The 22,183-nt window shown below is 35.9% G+C and overlaps 1 protein-coding gene across 1 annotated transcript; it reads left to right on the forward strand.

Moving 5' to 3' along the window:
- Window positions 1-397: 397 nt before the first annotated feature.
- On the forward strand, window positions 398-21,364 carry RAD21 (RAD21 cohesin complex component; the record flags this gene model as incomplete). The annotated part of the gene is made up of 13 exons (XM_080694636.1): window positions 398-541; window positions 6,766-6,895; window positions 7,830-7,929; window positions 9,565-9,671; window positions 10,299-10,505; window positions 10,795-10,920; window positions 11,288-11,410; window positions 13,693-13,916; window positions 15,508-15,685; window positions 16,110-16,258; window positions 18,332-18,481; window positions 20,542-20,625; window positions 21,173-21,364. The coding sequence occupies 13 exons, from the start codon at window positions 398-400 to the stop codon at window positions 21,362-21,364; spliced, it is 1,914 nt and encodes a 637-aa protein (XP_080550762.1).
- Window positions 21,365-22,183: the final 819 nt, after the last annotated feature.

Here is a 22,183-nt window from a genome sequence, read left to right on the forward strand (position 1 = left end):
ATTTTCACATTGATTTCTTGCTGTGAAAGATATTCTCCAGCTTAGGCCAGTAAGCGAACTATTTATATAGTCCGTAGTCAGGTTAGAAATATTTCATAAAGTTTCAAAAAGAACAAATTTCTCATGACAACTTTTAATATAAGGCATAAAAACAGTTTGATTCTTTTATCTCTTTTCCTTTTAGTTCCTAATATTTTGGGATCTTTTTCTTGTCCTCAAAATTAAAATAATAGGATGTTTTGCAAAATGTGTTTAAATGTCTTATTTCTTGTTAAAAGTTAGATGTTGCATTTTCAAATTTCTTACATGTCTCAAATATTTTCAGTTCTGTATGGTACTTATATTAAATTTTTTTTCTCCCTTCAGGTCTCTTCCCATTTCATAACCAACCAGAACAATGTTCTACGCACATTTTGTACTCAGTAAAAGAGGGCCGCTGGCCAAAATTTGGCTAGCGGCCCACTGGGATAAGAAGCTAACCAAAGCCCATGTGTTTGAGTGTAATTTAGAAAGCAGTGTGGAGAGTATCATCTCACCAAAGGTATGTTTGATGTTGGTATTTTTTATCTACTTTGTTATATAAAATAGAACTTACAAAAGTACTCTTTAGGTAGTCATCTATCCCTGCGTGTTGGAAGCAAGGGAAAGCCATAGATTTTCCAGTTTTCTTTATTCTGCCTATCATCTTTAGTTGTGTTTTAATATGATCAATTTGATAGTCTCAAAATCTGTAAGTACACTGATATTTTCATTTGCCTGTTTTAATGACAAGCATGAGGTGGGACATTACTCAAATTTTTATATTTAGCTTGCTAGGTAGTTTTTATACACAAATATATGTAGAAGTGTTTCTGATTTAGGAATTTATAAAATAGTTCAAGTAAAGGATTCATTGATTAGAAACTATTTTAAGAACCAAATGTAACTACCCAACACATGCTATCTACACCATTTGTTTAACCCAACCTCACAGGCCTACATGCTGTGTCTTAAACTTTTCTCCATATCACAGAACTTTTATACTTTCTGTATCCTTTCCAGGGAACATTCTTCCACCAACTTTATGCTCCCTTAGTTACTGTCTTGTCTTCTACTGGAATGGAAGCCTCATGAATATCCATCCTTTATTTGCCTTATTTACTGGTTTGTAGAAGAACTCTTATTGACATCTTCTAAAAATTTTCTGAAGCAGTGATTTCACACTTGTATTTCACAAATAGAATAACTTAAAGTAATACGGAATTTTTGCTTTGTCAAGAAAAAGACCTTTGCAGTACATGAGGTACAGTTTCCATTTACTGTCATATTTGGCATTTCATTGGAGAACATACATGTTGACTTAAGAAATAGACTAATTTCAAATTAAAGGAAAAGTCAAGTATAATTTATCTGAGTTTTAAAGATTCTTTGCTGTACATTGTATTTTATATACACACCCACAACACATGTACACCAACTTTTCCTATCACAAAAACATTCTAAGTCATATAGCTGTGTGGTTCAGCTATGGAAAAAATACTCTTAGAATTTTAGACAGTGTTGGCATAATGTGTTAAGTAAAGAGTGGATTTCTTGCTGGAAGAATAAGGGAGCTCAGGAATGTAGGGGATGTAGCAGAGCCTTGTTTTGAAAGTTGTGTGGAAACGTATTTTTAGGAGGAGTGAACCATTTGTACTTAGATTTAATGCTTCTCTTTGTATGTGGAATTTTTTCTGGTTTTAGAGTTATCGCTTATGGGATTTGTATTAGAGACATTTCTGTGATGTTCTTTATAAGACCATACTAATTTGAGAATTTTAATGTTATGTACACTTCACAAATAGAGGAGGTAAATGAATAATTTTTGTCCAGTCACCTAGAAAACCCTTCAGTAATATTACACTATGCCTGCTAGAGTTTTGTGGATGCATGTATTATACATATAATTTGTTGTACGTGTATACATAAAAGCTGCATTGTATTTTGTAATGAGACTGCACTTAGGAACAGCTGTGTTCATAGTTCTACCTCATTTAATGGTTGCGATTTAGAGTGCCATAGTCTCTTATCCACAGAACTTAAATACAGAATTTGAAACAGACTTGACCTCAGCTGATATGAAGTACTTTAAATATTCATAAGCTCACTCTAGAAATACTAATGTGGAGCCATGCATGGTGGCGCATGCTTGTAGTCCCAGCATTTGGGAGGCTTAAGCAGGAGGATCTTGGTTCGAAGACAGCCTCAGCTACTTAGTGAGGCCCTTTACAACTCAGCGAGACCCTGTTTCAAAATGAAGAATAAAAAAAAAAAAAAATAGGATTAGATGTGTTAGCCCAGAGGTAGAATGCCCCTGGGTTTCATCCCCAGTACCACAAAAAAAAAGAAATACTAATGTGTATGATTATGGGGGGATTACTCTAGACCTTTTTGAGAATGTTGTGATATATGGCATAAATACTGTATTATCTATAATATTCGGAAAGTTTTGAATTCTAAAACACACTTGGCCTCTAGGATTTCAGATAGGGAATTATGGACCTATAAATCATTGGTTTGTTTGTACCTTTCTCTTTATTTCAATTTTTTTGAGATTTAATTATTTTTCTGTTCCTGTGTGGTACAGCCATTAAAAGTGACGGTGGAATGATAAGATGAAGAATAGGTCCATTTCTAGCAAATAGTGCAAGAACAACTGGATATCAACATGCAGGAAAAAAAAGAATGTGGACTTAGAACTTTACTCTTTTCATAAAGAAAAATTAACTCCAAATGGATCATAGACTGAAGTTTAAAACACAAAACTAAAACTTCTAGAGAAGAAGATACCTAGATAGATAAAATCTCTAGCTTTCAAATGACTTTGACATGTACCACCAAAGACATTATAAATTCACAAGCTGAACTTCATTAAATTTAAAAATTGGGCGAGAGGTTTAGCCCATGTAGAAAATATGAACCATTCACAGGATGCTGGGTTCAGTTTTTAATACTAAAAAAGACTTAAAAAAAAAACAGCTTTGTGGAAAATAATGTCAAAAGAATGAAAAGGCATTTCAGACTGGTAACATATCTTTGCAAAAAACATCTACTAAAGGACTGTGGTCCAAACTATATGAAGAACACCTAACACTCAACAATAAGAAAAACGCCTATTAAAAAAGAAGGCTGAAAGAAGTTCTTTATTGGGAGGGAGGGGTCATACTGGGATTTGAACCCAAGGGCACTCTACTATTGAAAGCCCTTTTAGAAATGGAGTCTCTAAGTTGCCGAGACTGGCAGGTTAAAGACAACAAATAATTCATTCAAGAAAAAAATGCGCAGAAAGCCACATCATCAAGGAATGCATCATGTATCTATTAGAAATGCATCACTTAAGGCCGGGCATGGTGGCACATGCTTGCAATTCCAGCATTAGGGAGGTTGAGACAGGGGGATCACAGTTCGTGGCCAGCCTGAGCTACTTAGTGAGGCCCTGTTTCAAAATAATTAATAAAAAAAATAAGACTGAGGGTGTAGCTGGACTCAGTACCTCAAAAGAAAAAGAGGAAAAAAATGTACCACTCTTAGAAATATACCACTTATCTATTAGAATGGCCAAAATTCCAGACACTAATAACATGGAATGGTTATTAGTATGTATGTGGAGCAACAGGAACTCTTTCATTGTCATTGGGAATGCAAAGTGATATGGTCGTTTTGGAAGACTGTTTGACAGTCTCTTAAAAAAAAAAAAATACCAATCTGATCTTCTATGCAATTCAGCTATCTTGCTCCTTGGTATTTTCTTACAGTAGCTGAAAACTTTCATCTATACAGAAGCCTATAAATAGGTATATATAGCAGCTTTATTCATAATTACCAAAACTTGGAAGCAACTAAGATGTCTTTCAGTAGGTGAATAGTTTAAGTAAACTGGTATAGTTGGGCAGTGGAATATTATTCTGTGCTAAAAAGAAATGAACCTATCAAGCCATGAAGGAACCTTAACTGTGTTCCTAATCTTAATTTAGGAGAACCTTAACAGTGTTACTAATGAATCTAAAGCGGATTCATATTGTATAATTATATCTACTGGACACTGGCAAAGGGAAAACTATGGAAACATAAAAAGATGAGGGAGGAGGGATGAATAAGCAGAGCACATTTTTTTGTTGTTTAAGTTCATCCATACTCAGAATGTAAAAAAAAACTGAGTGGATTCTAATGTAAACTGTAGATATGGGGTAATAATAATTTATCAGTTTAAATTTATCAGTTACAAATGTACCACTATGATAGGGGATATGATGTTGAAAGTGGGGGAGGCTCTATGTGTATAGTGGACAGGGAGCTTTGCTTTTGAGCCTAAAACTGCTCTAAAAAAAGTCTGCTTTTCAAATGACATGTTAACAATGTGAACAGAGCTTTTCTTGAAATGAGCCTTGTAACAAATCAATGTAATACGGTTTTTATGTGTACACAAGAAAAATTATGTATGTGCATGCATAGCACAGAAAAACCCAGAAGGCATACCAAAAACATTAAATTTCTCTAGGTGGTAAGAGTTACAGACCTTTATTTTCTTTTTTGAAGATACCTATTTAGGGCCAGGCACAGTGGCACACAGTTATAATCCTAGGATTTGTAGACTGGAAACAGGAGGATCTCAAGTTTAGGGCTAGTCTCCACAACTTAGTGAGACCCTCTTTCAAAATTAAAGAATAAAAGGGGCTAGCAGTATAGCTCAGAAGTCAAATGCGTCTTGGTTCAATCCCCAGCACCAAAAAAAAAAAAGAGAGAAAATGACTTAGGAAGCATTTCTTATTAAATCTTTATGTCTTTAAGTGAACAAAGTCTTAAGGAAAACTTTAATACTGAGGTTTGGGAATATAATTGATGGGCTAAGTGATATACTTATTTTTAAGATGTCTGGTTATACTGATAGTTTGTTTTCGATGAGATTGTACCAGTTTACACTGCAGTCAAATTGTGAAAGAATGTTTAATTTTTTTTTATTAATAGGTATGCTTACTGAGATAGGTAAATAGTGAAAGGAGAGATTGCACTCTAACATTCATAAGCAAATATTGAGAGTCTTTTGGCTTAAAAGCTTAACAGATTATTTTTTTCTATTATATGCACAGTTCTTTGTTCTTTCATTAAGAACACTACAAAAAAAAATGAGAGTTGTTTGTGTGAGGCTATGTGTTAACCACAAACCATACAGCTTCAGGAATAATGTTAAGTGTTAGGCTGGTGGCTCATTTGCAACTACCTGCAGGCTTGCATGCTCTGTCTCTTCCCTGCTCCTGTGTCAGAGGCACTGGCACCCTTTGTAGAGCTTTCCCTGAATATATAGCCTCTGTTCTTTGTTATATGTACTTTGCTATTCTTTTACTCTTTGCTCAGAAGGACAAGTGATATTATCTCATTTTACCTAATCCAAACCAAACTAATGCAGAAAGAAAGCCGTTGCCCAGACACTACTGTTTGGAAGTTGCTAATTCTAGACAAGATAATCTCAAATAAGTTTTTTCTTGTCTTCCTTTTTCTAGATAACAGTAAAGTCACCTAAAGTTTATTAGACCACTTAAAAAGTAGATTGTTTTTTCACTAGGAGCAGTGTTTTAATTGGAATTTTTGTGTCAGGGATTTATAGATTCAATCATAAATTAAGTATAATTTGCTATATCTAAAAATTCTAGCAGCAAACTGCCTAAGAGTTGTTAATGTAGTCCTAAATTGCTGTAATTTTATAAATAACAACATACTTATAATTAAATTTTGTTTTTGTTTTTGTTTTTTTGGTGGTACTGGGGTTCCTGGAAACCCTTCTACCTCCGGGCTACACTCCCAAACAACTATTTTTTATATTTTTATTTGGAAACAGGGTGTCTTAAGCCAGCAAGGCTGGCTTCGAGCCTGCACAATCCTATCTCCGCCTCCCAAGCACAGAGATTACAAGCATGTGCCACCACGCCCAGCCTTATAATTAAATTTTAATCAAATGTTTGGCAATTTTTATTAGCATTTGAAAAACTTTATGTTTGGGAAACTGAGACAGAGTTTATATTGCCTTATTTTCTCAAATTTCATTACTATAGCAAGAGGAATTTTGAACACTTCTGTTTAAATAGAAGTTTGAAAGATATAGGATTGGTCCAGCAGCTCAGCGGTCTTATCCAGCAACTCGCCATTCTCAGTTTGTTGGCATCTTATTCCATAATAAAATACCATGGGTAATGGGTGGTTGCAAGTAGCTCCAAGCTCTACCCCTATGCACAAAACACTAAAGGGAGAAGGAAGACACATTGTTTTATTTGGAAAATCATTCTAAAAATTCCTCTGGCTTACTTTACCCTTATTTCTCAACTGGCTGAAATATGACATGCACACTTGCTGACAAGTATCAGCAAAAGGTACTGAAGTAATTAGTCATCATTCAAGGTTTGGGGGCATTTATTCTAAAACAAAATCAGAAATTAACCATCTAGGAGCAATGACTTTGGATTGGCAACCAAAAGTCAGACTCAAACCTTACTGTTCTAATGACAGTCACAGAATGATTGAGTTCCCGTTTCATAGCTACCCTCACGTCCATGTTATGCATGAAATTCTATTGTCTGATCTGTGTTGATGGAAACGTAAGGTATTCACAAGTCAAAACAAAAATATTGGTGAGCACAAGGCAACTGTAACTGAAAATATAAAGTCTAAAAATTCCATATAAGTAAAATGTAGACTCTAGAGTCTAATTACATCTAAAAATATAACTCTTGGATTAATACTAATTTTTATTCAAAGGTAAAGATGGCACTGCGAACATCAGGACATCTCTTACTGGGAGTGGTTCGAATCTATCACAGGAAAGCCAAGTATCTGCTTGCCGACTGTAATGAAGCATTCATTAAGATAAAGATGGCTTTTCGGCCAGGTATTGTTGCTGCTTTTTTCTTTTATTTTTTTAATTTTGTAATTTCTCATGTTTCAAAGATAGCACAAGGCCGAGGGAGGCAATTCTTTTAATCCTTTTCTCAGCAACTTAAATAGAGCTGAGTCATTGGAAGTAAGATGTTAAAAACCATTTGTTATGTGATGATTTCTTAAAGGTAGCTCAAAAAGACAATTGTAAAATTAAATTTTTTTCTAAATAAACTTAGGTAATTATTAAGGTGTTTAATTTATGACAGTCTAACTTTTTAACATTAATGAAGTAAAAAAAATATTTGTTTAATCTGAATGTAAAACATGTTTTAAACAATAGTTTCTACTAGGGTTATATCCTAACATTTCATTTTTCTTAATACATAAACAGTAAGATGATTGAGATCTAAGATTTTACTTAAACTATTTAAGGAAATGCTGTGATGCTTTAATGATTTGTAACCTAGAAGGCCACTATAAGTGCATTTTGTTTAAATAGCATGTTTTTTATATTTACCCATTTTTAAAATATAATGTGTATTTATTGTAGATAGCTTGGAAAGTATATACTTTTTTAGGCATAGCTAAAATTTATATATCCCTATTGTCTCTGAAATAACCAACTGCTTTTAACATTTATTATAGTATTTTGCAGTCATTCCTTTTCCCTTCCTAAATTTCATGCCTAAAATATTATTGTGGGTATTTGTTGATATATCACTTTAAAGACAACCAGCTTAATGCATAATTGGTGCTTTGACCTTTTCTTTGTAAAGTAGTATGGTTTATGATAATAGAAGAAAATAATACTTGTGCTTCAAGGTACTTTACCTCAGTTATCAAACTTTCTAGAATATAACCCCAAGAAATTATTCCTACTTCACCTTCTTTGACCCATAATCTATGGTGTAGCTAGACCTTCACGCTTAACATTTCTTTTTCAGGTGTTGTCGACCTACCTGAAGAAAACCGGGAAGCAGCCTATAATGCCATTACTTTACCTGAAGAATTCCATGACTTTGATCAACCACTTCCAGACTTAGAGTATGGCCCCCCCCACACACTCTTTCACTTGATAGCATGATCTACAAACATTATATTATGGACTTTCAGTTACATTGTTTTACTTGGAATGCTTTGACATGGAGTCAACATATGGCTAAAATGTCATTGCTTTCCTTTAGGGTGGTGGTAACTAGGAAATGTATAAATTAGAAAGTGTTTCTCCTATCAAAAAATCATTGAAATGGCAATTTTTAAACAGCTAAGATAAGAGAATTCTAATGTACTTAGGCCAAAACTTTTGTAAGCTGAGTAAGTGTCTAGGTTTGGACCTTTACATAATAATATCAGTGAACTTTAATTACTGCTTCGAGATATTTCTGGAAGTATATGTTAAAGTCATCTGTTTTCTTCTTGGCCAAAATATTGTGGAGAACATTCTGTGGAGAACAAGAAATATTCATGGAGAATATTCTGTGGAGAACAAGAAAGGGTCATTGTCGTGACACACGCCTTAGAGGAGAGAGTTTAGAGATAGGGTCAAAGCAAAGTACTGCGGTGTGTTTCCTCCTCGCAAGTCCTTAGAGTCCAGCTGTTACCCCAGGATGGGGAATGGGGCCAGAGTTTTTCAAGTGATCAGGTCGTGTAATTGAAGCCAAGAAACCCTCTACTCCAAGTGCAGCTTGTTCTCTATTTTTTGAAATGACCTATTACTCCTAACTAGAATGCTAATTATAATGTGCTTGTAACAACATCTCTGATGACTTAGAAATATCAGTAACTCTTTAATAAAATATCCGGTCAACATTTAAATGTCTCCGTTTGACACAGACATTTTTTCTTCTTTCCAAGTTTTATTCATTTATTTATTTTTCTTTTCAGTTTGGGGCCACACAAAAGCTCTAAACTGCCTTTGGTTGATATTCCCCTTAAGTCTTTTAAGGTTCTATTAGCTCTGTATCACTCATCTCTTTGTTTTTTCTTTACCATTTATTTACTAAACAAACTTGGTCATTTGTGTGATATATTTATGTTCTAGATTTGACCAGTAATATTCCAGAGTTTTAATACTACATAGTATACATGTGTGTTTCATTTGAGATTGAACCCGGGGTGTTCTACCTCCAAGCAACACCATCAGCCCTACTTTTTTATTATTATTTTTGAACAAGGACTCTAAGTTAATGAGAGTCTCACTAATATGTCAGGGCTGTCCTTGAACATGCTATACTACTGTTTCAGACTACCAAGTACTGAAATTACAGGTGTGCACCCACGCACCCAGCAACATTATATACTTTTTATTTTATTTAATACGTCTAAACTGTAGGAGGGATGTTATTTGTAGATAAACCAAGTCTCAAAAAGTCAGGTAACTTCAGAGTTCATCACTTGCAGGACCCTGATTGAAAATTCATACATATCAAGCCCATCATTTCTAATTTTTTCCTCTATATTGCTTTAGATAGTTATTTCAGCATATTATATTTTGCTTGCTAGCCATCAGTGGCTTAAAGAATTAAATACAGATTAATTTGGAATCACTTGGATTGTTTTGAAATTTTATCAAGTGTTAAATATTAGATTTTTAAAACTTGATAGGTCATATGTGTCTTTTTTCTTACAATATAATACAATGAGACTTGAAACTAAAATGTATTTGATCTTCTTTTAAAGTGACATCGATGTAGCCCAGCAGTTCAGCCTGAACCAGAGTAGAGTGGAAGAGATAACCATGAGAGAAGAAGTTGGGAATATCAGTATCTTACAAGAAAACGATTTTGGTAAAAGAGAAATTACTAATCATTAAATATAACATTATGTTGTGATGCTAACAATTTTCAAAAAACAGGCTTAAAACTACGTATTGACAGAAAGACAATTTTATTTTATTTTTTGAGAAAATAATTTGCCTATTATTAAGATTCATTGCCAGTAATGCACCAACTTAGAGCTCATTCTTTGCCTAATCCTTGTCTCCATATGCACTGATGTCAAAATACAGTGAACCCAAATATTTATTTGGATGAAAAGACCCCCAACATTGAAGTAATGCTCACTTTTAAACTAATTTTGAAATAGCTGGCTAACTTAAACACTATTTAGAAATTTAGGTACTCAAAACTATTTCAAGCCAAATTTCTTTTTTGATTAAAATACCTTATAATAATGGGTAAGTCTAAATATAATGTAACTTCACATAAATGTTTACATTTACCTAACATACTTAGGATGACCTAAATTTTGATCTAAGCCTGGTTTCTGTTAGTCATATCCTTGAGTTACAAATTTTAAAGTGGATATTTTAATATTTAAGTAAGTGAGATATCATAATAAATCATTGGCTGTTGTCATGTAACAGAGGTATTTCTAACTTTTCTCATCTAATGACTTAACAAACTTTGTTTTAGGCGACTTTGGCATGGATGATCGAGAGATAATGAGAGAGGGCAGTGCTTTCGAAGATGATGACATGCTGGTCAGCACTAGCGCTTCTAACCTCCTCCTAGAGCCAGAACAGAGCACCAGCAATCTGAATGAGAAAATTAACCATTTAGAATATGAAGACCAATATAAGGATGATAATTTTGGAGAAGGAAATGATGGTGGAATATTAGGTAAGTCACCAAAATTATTATAGTTCTGTATTCACTATTGATGTTTTGGGGCAGTTGCTAATTCTGGGCTTGAGCAGCTACCTTAGTACATAGGTGTGAATTATGTGTGATCAGTTGGTTCTATAAAATATTAAAAAAAATTTTAGAGATGCTTGCCTCAGAATTGTACATTTTATAAGCAACCTTGAAAAAAATTAAATACAGGTTTAAATGATTGGGTTTTATTTTATTTTCTAGTAACTAGCTATTGTTGTTTTAAGTTTTAACTAAATTATATTCCCTCTTCCAGATGATAAGCTCATTAGTAATAATGATGGTGGTATCTTTGATGACCCCCCTGCGCTCTCTGAGACAGGCGTGATGTTGCCAGAACAGCCTGCACACGATGACATGGATGAGGATGATAATGTGTCAAGTAAGCATCTGTGTCAGTGATTCTGGGGTTGATAACCTGCCATCCAAAATACTAACATTAGAATGCTAGAACTAAAAAGTTACGGCTTTTAATGAACCTTAATATCATTGAGCACCATGCCCGTGTTTGATTATTGGTTCTGATTCCTTTGTGCTTATCCCTGGTATCCCCCCCCCAATATGTTTTGTTTTGTTTCTTTGAGTTGATCTGAGCTACCACATAAATAGAAAAGTGGGATTTTTTTGTTTTTGTTTTTTTTTAAGTGTGAGTAGGGTTTCTTTCAGTTTCAAAGAGAGATTTCTTTTTTTCATTTGTAAGATATATACTATATGCCCAAGCCTCTTGTGACCATATTTTATTTTTACAGTGGGTGGGCCTGATAGTCCTGATTCAGTGGATCCCGTTGAACCAATGCCAACTATGACTGATCAAACCACACTTGTTCCAAATGAGGAGGAAGCATTTGCCTTGGAACCTATCGATATAACTGGTGAGCAGACATACCTTTAGATGTAGACAACACATAGAACACATTCTGTTTTTGGCTCTTGCCCATCTTCTGATCTGTTTCAGTTGTTAAAGATAATTAAGCTTCTTTGTCAGAGTCATCTGTCATAGAGTCTTTTAATCTGTACCATTATATATTTTGTACAATATATATAATTTGTTCTCAAATAAGAAACAAACTATAGGACAAGCTTTTCACTAATGTTTATCTGGGTTTTGGGGATCCCAAGATATTAGCTGCTCACATGTGGAGCAATAAGAAAAAATTTTCAGGGCAGTTACAGTAAAGTACAAGATGAACTAATCATTATCCAGATTTCTAGATTTTGTACAGTTGGCCTGTAGTCTGAGGGAATAAACTAAAAATACTCTTTAAAAACTGAAATATCAGCCAGGCCTGGTTGTAATCCCAGTATATAGGTTGAGGCAGGAAGATCAATCCACAGGTTTGCAGCCAGCCTCAGCTACTTAGTGAGACCCTGTTTCAAATAAAAATATATGAAACTAGGGATGTAGCTCAGAAGTAGAATAACCCTGAGTTCAATCCCCAGTACCAAAACAACAACAAAAATACCTGAAATATCAAAGATCTTAAAGCCAGTAATCTTTTTAGTGTTTACTAAGAAACGTTTCAAAAAAATATTGAGCTGAACCTGGTGGCACATATCTGTAATTCTAGTACTTGGGAGGCTCAGACAGAATCAGGATTGCAGGTCCAAAACTAGGCTCAGCATCTTAGGGAGATCCTGTTTTAAAAATAAAAAGAAGGTCTGAGTGTATAGCTTGGAGGTAGAACACCCCTGGGTTTAACCCCTATTCCTTCCCTCAAAATAAGAGTATTTAATTAGGTAGCTGCTTTGTAGTAAAAGGCAAATTGGAATGTGAAATTTTAAAATTCCTAAATGATTTATAGAGACAGTGGGGTAGTATACTTGAAATCAGTTACAGAATAATTAAGACATGGTTTTTGGCTTTAAGTAGAACAAGATTAATACTTTGTGTTTCCTGCTGAAAATAATCTGATCACCAAAAAATGTGACTTGGACTTTGGGTTCTAAAGAATGCTTCCTAGTATAGCCGGGTGTGTAATGCCAGCATTTGCGAGGCTGAGGCAGGAGGATCATGGTTCACAGCCAACCTTAGCTACTTAGTGAGGCCCTTTGAAACTCAGTGAGACCCTGTTTCAGAATAAAAAAATTTAAAAAAAAACAGGGCTGGGGGTGTAGCTCAGATTTAGAATGCTCCTGGATTCCATACCCAGTACCACCAAAAGAAAAAAAAGAATCCTTACTATGAACTTGGTTCTACTTGTAAAGTTATAAAGATGAACAAGATCTTATCCATATGTAACTCATATGCTCATTAGGGAAAGGTGGATAATTAAAATTAGGAAGTTGCAGATATTACAGAGACCTATATAAAGGATATAGTACAGTACAGTTAAAATGAGTTAGGCTTTGTAGGGTGTTGTAAGAACTTGAACTTGGACTTTTCTAGAGGGAAATGCAAAACCTAGAGGAGGATGGGTTGGAGAAAGACTTACTATATAATATATTTCAGGTTTTGTTTTTAATTTTGAACCTCATGAATGTTTTACATATTAAACCTTATGAGATATAGAATATCTGACAGGTGAAATCTTCAGGAATTTAATCCTCAGTGTGTGCTTTCTTAAATTGAGATAATGTTACCTACTGTGCAAGGTTGTAAAGGTTAGAAACTACTATAGAAAAATGTCTAGGAGTTTTACATCCATTTTACTGGGCCTGGGCTTGTTTCACTTTAACAACTGTCATATATGGAGTTTTTTTCAATAAAAATATGCAACCATTTTGTCACATAATGATGAGTGTTTTGTAACACCTATAAGTGATTGGCCTTATTTCAAATTTTTAAAAATATGAAGACTTGAGCAGGACGTCAGCCCACCATTGAGCCAAGTGTGATGGTCCACTGCCCGTGGTCTAAAGCTGCATATGTTAAATGTATTGGGATGCATTACATTATTCTACTCACTTTGTGCTAATAGTTATACATATTCATTCATTCCAAAATTTTTTGGACACCTGGTACATGCCAGCCTCTATCTAAATGGTGCTTGAAGAACATCAGTTAAAACATTGTGCCTTTACAAGGCTTGACTTTTCTGAGGCCTGTGTAGAAAAGCAGAACGTGTAATCAGGCCAGGAGTAGTAGCTGTGTGTTCCACCTGGCCCCTCAGAAAAAATGACTTTTTTTGTTCCCTCCCCTTCTTTTTTATTCTAGTCAAAGAAACAAAAGCCAAGAGGAAAAGGAAACTAATTGTTGACAGTGTCAAAGAGCTGGACAGCAAGACAATTAGAGCCCAACTTAGTGACTATTCTGATATTGTTACTACTTTGGATCTGGCACCACCCACCAAGAAGTTGATGATGTGGAAAGAGACAGGAGGAGTGGAAAAACTCTTCTCTCTACCTGCTCAGCCTTTATGGAATAACAGACTACTGAAGGTAATGTAGTTTACAGAATTTATGTCATAAATGTTTTGACTTGATTTAATTTTTTACTCATCTTTTATCAAATATTTTTTAGCAGTATGGTCCCTTTTTTCTCCCTTAAGTTGAAATATTCTGGCATAACTTCGGCTGGAAATTAGTGATAAGCAACACCTACATTTTTAACCACTGTAGGTATAAAATGAGTTTTCCGGATATTAAAAAGCCACTGGCATTTTTAATAACAGTTCACTCTCTCAAACTTCTTATGGTAAGCTTAATTATATTGCCTTGATGTGTACTGTGCTTCAAGTCTACATGCTTTAAGTGCTGAGTAAACATAGAAGTTCAATTTTTCTCATAATAGAGAGTTCTGACTTTATGGGTTTATTTATTTATTTATTTTGTCAATATGACATTTTCTGCTCACTCTGCTTCCAAACTATTCCAAAGTATCGTTCAGAGTTCTGGGATACTGAATGAAGCAGGGCTGTTACTCTATTTTAAAGTTTAAATGTGCATTGAACCATTTGACTTTTACTGTAGTCTAAATCTAAGGTACTAAACAGCAAGATTGTGGTGAAAACCTCTCTTTATTGGAAGCTCTGTCATAATTTTAAAGAAGGTCTTTAAAAATATTTATTACTGAGCCAGGCATGGTGGTGCATGCTTGTAATCCCAGCATTCGGGAGGCTGAGACAGGAGGATCACGGTTTGAGGACAGCCACAGCTACTTAGTGAAGGCCCTTTGCAACTCAGTGAGACCCTGTTTCAAAATAAAGAATAAAAAATAGGGCTGGGGGTGTCGTTCAGAGGTAGAATGCCCCTGGGTTCCATCCCCAGTACTCAGTAGATTCACTGTTAGAATTTTTTCCTGAGGAAGTAATAAAATATATGGGAAAAGTCACTTCGGTGAGCTTGTCACATTGTCATTTACAGTTCAGAAATTAAATACCTAAAGTATTAAAGTATTAAATAGAACAAGTATGAAATCATCTTTAGATGATATTCTGCCTCTCATATACCAATATATAGTGGTATATTCAAAAATATTTTAAGTGATAGGTAATAAAGGTACTGTGTGATATTAAGTGGGAAAAAGCACAGTTGGCATTGATAGAAACTAAGTTGAGTTTTCAGTTTATGCATGTGAAAATAAACTGCAGGCAAATATTTAAATAAGTGAGAGAACAGACAAAATTATTTGAGGTTTCTGCAGTTAGAATTTATAAACCTATATTTGGAATCATTTTACAGTGGACTAAAATGAGTAATGTATCAGGTAAAAGTCATGTTAAATTATGTGTTTTAGGCCGGGCGTGGTGGCGCACGCTTGTAATCCCCGCGCTTGGGAGGCAGAGACAGGAGGATCGCGCAGGTTCGAAGCCAGCCGCACGCGCTGGCTTAGGAGACCCTGTTTCCAAATAAAAAATGTAAAAAGAGGTCTGGGAGTGTAGCCCGGAGGTAGAAGGGCTTCCAGGAACCCCAGTACCACCAAAAAAAAAAAAAATTATGTGTTTTACTGTATAAGTATTAAAATTGACAAAAATATAGAAAATGTCAACAGTAGGTTTTTAATGTGATTTGTAATTATTTCATTTATTAGCTCTTTACACGCTGTCTGACACCACTCGTACCAGAAGACCTTAGAAAAAGAAGGAAAGGAGGTGAAGCAGATAACTTGGATGAGTTCCTCAAAGAATTTGAGAACCCGGAGGTTCCTAGAGAAGAGCAGCAGCAGCAGCAGCAGCAACAGCAGCAGCAGCAGCAGCGTGATGTTATTGGTCTGTTCTTTGGGGATAGTTCCCAGATGAAGTTTAAATGCCAAAATGTACCCTTACATTGCCAGAGTAAAAGAATGAGGAGTGGAAGGGTGTGCTCAGATTTGGGGCCAGGGAAATGCATTGGATCTGATTACCTTAGTACACATGAAGCTTTTTTCTGTGGAAAAGCTTAAAGTTACGGTAGTTGGCTGGGTTGATAATTGCTAAAGAGCTTGCCTGCTTTGGATTAGGGTTAGATTTTAAAGACCCTTTCTCCTTCACATATGTTATAATTTGAATATTCTTTGTGCAGGTAAAATTTATCTGGCTTGCTCAATTAGAGAAATTAACATGCCTATATATGTCTTAATGTACTAATTGTAAATGGTCTAAAATACTGTTCAAAATTGTATGGCCTGAGTCTTTTTCCTATGATCAATTGCAGATGAGCCTATTTTGGAGGAGCCAAGCCGCCTCCAGGAGTCAGTGATGGAGGCCAGCAGAACAAACCTGGACGAATCAGCCATGCCTCCGCCCCCACCTCAGGGAGTTAAGCGAAAAGCTGGGCAAATTGAGCCAGAACCTGTGGTGCCTGTAAGTAAGCAAAGCATCGGAAGGTATTGGCCTTCGGCCATGGTGTTAGGAGCCCTTTTGGAGAATTGTGGTTTAGACAGAAAATGGCAAGGAGTGGGTCCAGGAGAATGGCAACCAAGGATGTAAAGGAGTCTGCCTTAAGTGAGAGGTGTCGGGAATCTGCAGTCTGCCTGACTTGTTTGGAAGTCTAAAATGAGTGTTCCAAAATAAGTAAAACCTTGGCCGTATAGAACCCTTGGCTCTCAACTTGGTCTGATTAATTCTTTAGAAAACATTCGTGCCTGTCTCTAGTACTAGGCAGTTTTAGGTTGTTAAGTAGTCAGCATACACTTTTTAGAGAGCTGAAAAAAATCAGAGCAGTATCTGGCTACTTCATTCATACTTTAGCTACTACCATTCCGTTCAACTAGGATAGAAAAACAAAGTAAATATAAAGGAAGTAGTAGGCTCTGGCTTAGGGCTTCCCCGTTTAAGTTTATAGAGTAAATTAATTTGAGTAGGCTTTCTGGTAACCATAGTTTCTTGGCTCAGCCTCCAGCAAGGGGTATTGTAGAAGAAAATTGGCCATTTTAAGAACCCACTCTCTGTGCCCTCTGGTGGTGAGGAGCTATCAACAAGAGCAAGTTTCTTTATGAGCTAAGAAAGGGAACAGGTACATTGATCACTAATACCACTGTCCAGATCATTCTTTGGTTTCTGAAGAATAATATCTTAAGCCCAAAAGGAAGGAAATATCAGAAACAGACCCAGAAAAAGTCTCATTTGTACTTGCTGCTGTAAGAGTTCCAAGGTTCTTGTTAAGAATTCTAGCTTAATAGTTCAAATTACCCTCTAGTAACTTTAAAGCAGTTTTACTTTATTTATTCTGGACAACCCTTTTTTAATTTTTTTATTCTGAAACAAGATCTCGTTAAATTGCTGAGATGGCCTCAAACCTGCAGTCTTCCTTTGTCAGCCTTCCAAGTACTTGGATTAGGATTGTGGGCATGCACCATCATGCCCAGCTTAAGGCAACTTTATGCAGTAATAGTTAACAGTACTAGGATGATTAACGTTTTTATTTTGCCATGATGGGTTCTTTGAAAAACATTTTCGCTTTCATTTGTTTTATTGCTTGTAATTTTCCTTAGTATTTATATTTCTCACATAGACTTGTTGAGCATATGGCTTCTAAAAAGAATAAAAATAAGCCAGCATGATGGCACATGCTTGTAATCCCATAACTTGGGAGGCTGAGACAGAATTGCAAGTTCGCAGCTAGCCTCAGCTACTTAGTAAATAAGGCCCTCCTCAATTTAGTGATCTCCTCCTTCAAAATAAAGAATAAAAATAGGGCTGGGGGTGTATCTTGGAGGTAGAATGCCCCTGGGTTCAATCCCTAATACTGCAAAAAATAAAATAAAAATAGCGAAGCATGGTGGTGTGGTGCATGCCTGTAATCCTAGTACTTGGGAGGCTTAGACAAAGAATTACAGGTTTCAGCCAGGCGTGGTGGCGCACGCTTGTAATCCCAGCATTTGGGAGGCTGAGACGAGGGTTGCAGTCCGTGGACAGCCTCAACTACTTAGTGAGGCCCTATGCAACTTAGTGATACCCGGTTTCAAAATAAAGAATAAAAAATAGGGCTGAGGGTATAGCTCAGAGGTAGGATGCCTCTGGGTTCCATCTCCAGTACCGCAAAAAAAAAAAAGGATCACAGGTTTGTAGCCGACGTCAGCAACTTAGGCCCTCCACAACTTGGTGAGACCTCGTTTCAAAATAGAAAATCAAATATAGCTGGGGGTATATCTCAGGTAGGATGCCCCTGGGTTCAATCCCCAGTACCATACACCCAAAAAAATTATAAAAATAAAGCACGTGTGTTTTAGAGTAATAATTAATTTATTTTGAAAATGCTTTAATATCATTTTACAATAATATACATACTATAATCAGTGGCAGGTTGTGGGAAGAAGAGCGGTTCAGTCCCAATCTATTTTCTCATATAGAAAACTTGAACAGTTATATTTGCAATTCAGAAGAAGCTATCCTTAAAAGATGCTTGTTAAATTGCCTCGTTCTTATTGTTTTAAGCCACAGCAGGTTGAGCAGATGGAAATACCACCTGTAGAACTTCCTCCAGAAGAACCTCCAAATATCTGTCAGCTAATACCAGAGTTAGAACTTCTGCCAGAAAAAGAGAAGGAGAAAGAGAAGGAGAAAGAGGAAGATGAGGAGGAGGAGGTAAGAAAAGTGTAAAAGATACCCAATGAATAAATTCCCATTCTAGATTTAGCAAAACTCTTTTTTTTTTTTTTAATTCAAGTCAATTTGGGGCATCAGGGCAATGAAAACTGTTCAAGTAGAATCAAAATGTAACAGTTCTTAGTGGCATAGATCATCATTGCTGTGCTCTGACTTAGGAGCTCGTTGGGGCTTTTGAGACACGGGCCTGCCTTAGACCACTTCTAATTTGCCTGTAGCTGCAGTTCTTTATCTTGTGGTCAGTGGTCAATTCTTACTGCTATTGTCTTCTGCCTCTCATGTAACCACCTGTGCTCTGTGGCCTGGAAATCAAGTAACTAAACATTTTTATTTGTCTAGGTTTTGTTTTTGTTTGAATTAGACCTGGACAGGGAATGACTTTGCTATAGTAGTCTGAAGACTTGATATGACTTTTCTTTTTTAAAAAAAAAAAAAAAGAGAGATACTATAAAATGGGTTTCTTTTTCCTAGGATACATTGTAACATCCTTTTTGTAGTTTTCTTATTTCTGGGTCATTGAGGTAATGATGTAAGACTTAGAATGTATTCTTCTGTTTGATGCTCTTTCTTTTTTTTTTTTTGGTGGTGGTGGTACTGGGATTCCTGGAAGCCCTTCTACCTCCGGGCTCCACTCCCAGACCTATTTTATATTTTTGAAACAGGGTCTCTTATGCCAGCATGGCTGGCTTCGAACCTGTGTGATCCTCCTGTCTCCGCCTCCCAAGCGCGGGGATTATAAGCGTGTGCCACCACGCCCGGCCAAATATTTTGTTTAAAAGCTTTGGGGGGGGGGGTTACTAGGGATTGAACCCAGTGGTGTTTTTTTGTTTTGAAACAGGATCTTGCTAGGTTTCTGAGAGTCTTTATACATTTCTGTGCTGTCCTAGACCCAAGATCCTCCTGTCTCAGTACTGGAATTATAAACATGTCATCACACCTGGTATATTTAAAACTTTAAGATGTCTTTCAGGTGGCACTGGAGCTATTCAAATTTCTTCCACGGCTAGTGGTTTTGAGTTGAATATACTTTCATTAGTATCTTTGTATTTATGATGTGTCATTATGTCAGCCATATGCTCATCTTTAACATGAACACTACATTATTATAAATCCAAAATGTATCTTCATAGGTACCCCAACTAGAGTATGCCATTATCGCAGACTTTTAATATTGAATCATTATTAAAAATTATGCTTTTGAGCCAAGCCTGTCGGTATACATATGTAATTCCAGTACTTGGGAGGCTGAGATGGGGGGATCGCAGGTTCAGGGCCAGCCTAAGCAACTTGATGAGACCCTAAGCAATTAGCAAGACCTCTTTCCAAATAAAAAGGGCTGGGAGTGGCTCAGGTGGAATGCCACTGGGTTCAATCCTCAATACAAAAAAAAAAGAAAATGGGGCTTTCTGTTATGTATGAAGCTGCTTAACCCTGACCTTTTGGAATGTGGTATATAGTTCTAGCATAGCTGAAGAGCCTCACAGCTTCACAGCTACACAACATCAGAATTCAAGAAGTTATTTAGGCAGCAGGTCTAATGTAAAATATATATATTAAGAATTATAGCCCATTTCTTTGAGTACACCATATAGGCCAGTCAGTACTAATCATCCAGTGTGCAGCTCTTCAGTACCGGTTCTGCCATAATAAAAAGTCACATAAGAAAATTAGACTACCCAAAGTATAGACTTATTTAAGTAAGCATTATATTTAATGGCATAGCTGATTAAACCCTTGCCTGAAGTTCCTTGGCAGAATGACCAGTAACAAAAAAAAGAAACACTCAATGACCAGCAGCAGTCCCATGTCCCATCCTCTTAGAACAATATAGAACCATACACTCAGCCAGATGTTTGCTTGCACAGAGGACTTTCTTTTGTAACTTAAGTAGACATACTAGATTTTTTTTTCCAGGAGGATCAAATATAATTCTCTGTTAGACTGCGCAGCTAAAGTTAAATGTTAAACTTTGAGGAAATAAAGATATTTCATGTTGCAGCAGAGCAGTTTGTCAGCTTGTTTTGGGTCATTTCGTTCAGGATGAAGATGCCTCTGGGGGTGATCAGGATCAAGAAGAAAGGAGGTGGAACAAAAGGACTCAGCAGATGCTGCATGGTCTTCAGGTATGCCTGTGGAGTAGTAGAGAAAAACGCGACTTCAGATATTTTAGGTTAGGTATTGCTATCTCAGAAGATAAAGGTTTATGTCATGATCAGCAAACATACCCTTGTGAAACTTTTTTCAGAACTTCATTGGTTCTGAAAAACCATGAGAGTCAGCCTGGAAAGCATCTTGAGCAGCTCTTAATTAGCAGGCAAGTGGTGCCTGGTTTCCTCATAGGTGCGATGGACAGTAGACATTACATTTTTCACCTTTGTCTTTTAAGTGCTAGATTTTACTACCGTATCACACTAGAGGTCCAAAGAAATAAGATATTTCATTAATAGATTTTGAAGCAACTTTCCTTGTGTTTTGGACTTTTTTTTACTTTAGACATACTTTAGCCCTTTCCTTATCATTTAACATGAGAATTACTCCCATGCCATTCACAGAATTTCAGACCTGACCTCAGTAGAGTGTATGCTTTTCTCAGTACCTAAATTGGCATTCTTTTTAAGTCACTTTACTGTGCAGGTTACTTTAATCATTCTTTTTTGTGATTTATTTCAGCGAGCTCTTGCTAAAACTGGAGCTGAATCTATCAGTTTGCTTGAGTTATGCCGAAACACAAACAGAAAGCAGGCTGCAGCAAAGTTCTACAGCTTCTTGGTTCTCAAAAAGCAGCAAGCTATCGAGCTCACACAGGAAGAGCCATACAGCGACATCATTGCAACCCCCGGACCAAGGTTCCATATTATATGAGGAGCTAGAAGCATTATATAGCTAGTGTTTATTCACTAGTGCGTACAAATTGCCCCCATGTGTAGGGCACACAAAACCCTTTAAGAAAATTTTTAGATTTTTGTCTGTAAAAAAAAAATCTCTCGCCTTTTCATTTTTTCCAGTATTTTAAATTTGTCCATTTCGTCTTTAAAGGAAACTGCTTATATGGGTTGTGTTTGTATTCTGATGCAGAAAACAGCACCCCATGGACCCAGAAGATGTTTTTAACAGTTCAGAACAGATGTGTGCAATATTGGTGCATATAATAATGTTGAATAGCAGCCAAAAGTCCTAATTTTTTTATCTTAATTCTCTATTACTGCGTCGAAAAGAAAAAACCGTATCTAGGGAAAATGCCTGGCAGTTTATTTAAGAACTATGGTATGTTTCTTTGACAGGAAGGAAAATGTCTTCCCATTAGTAAAACCAACAATCTGGTTAGCTACTGTACTTAGCAGTGGTACCTGAGAGATTATCTTGAGATATGCTTTTAAAATGTAATTCTATCATGAGCAAGAGTATCATCGTATGAATTTGTTTTGTAACCAATCTCCTTCAGCTACAGAAGGATAGGACTGGCTTGGTTATAAGAATTCTACACTGCAAATCATTCCATTATTACAGTCTTGAGTTTTGCTATCCTAAACTATTGTTTTAGTGCAGCCTCAAAATGGACAAATAAATTTATTAAAGTGGAATGACTATTAAAAACATAACATTCCAGGAGCTATAAATCAGAGGGTTTTTTTTAAGATGTTTGGATATATTTTTTTCAGAATTCAGATCATGAAAACAGAT

The sequence above is a fragment of the Muscardinus avellanarius genome, assembly GCF_963383645.1.
Source record: "Muscardinus avellanarius genome assembly, chromosome: 4".
Taxonomy (NCBI): domain Eukaryota; kingdom Metazoa; phylum Chordata; class Mammalia; order Rodentia; family Gliridae; genus Muscardinus; species Muscardinus avellanarius.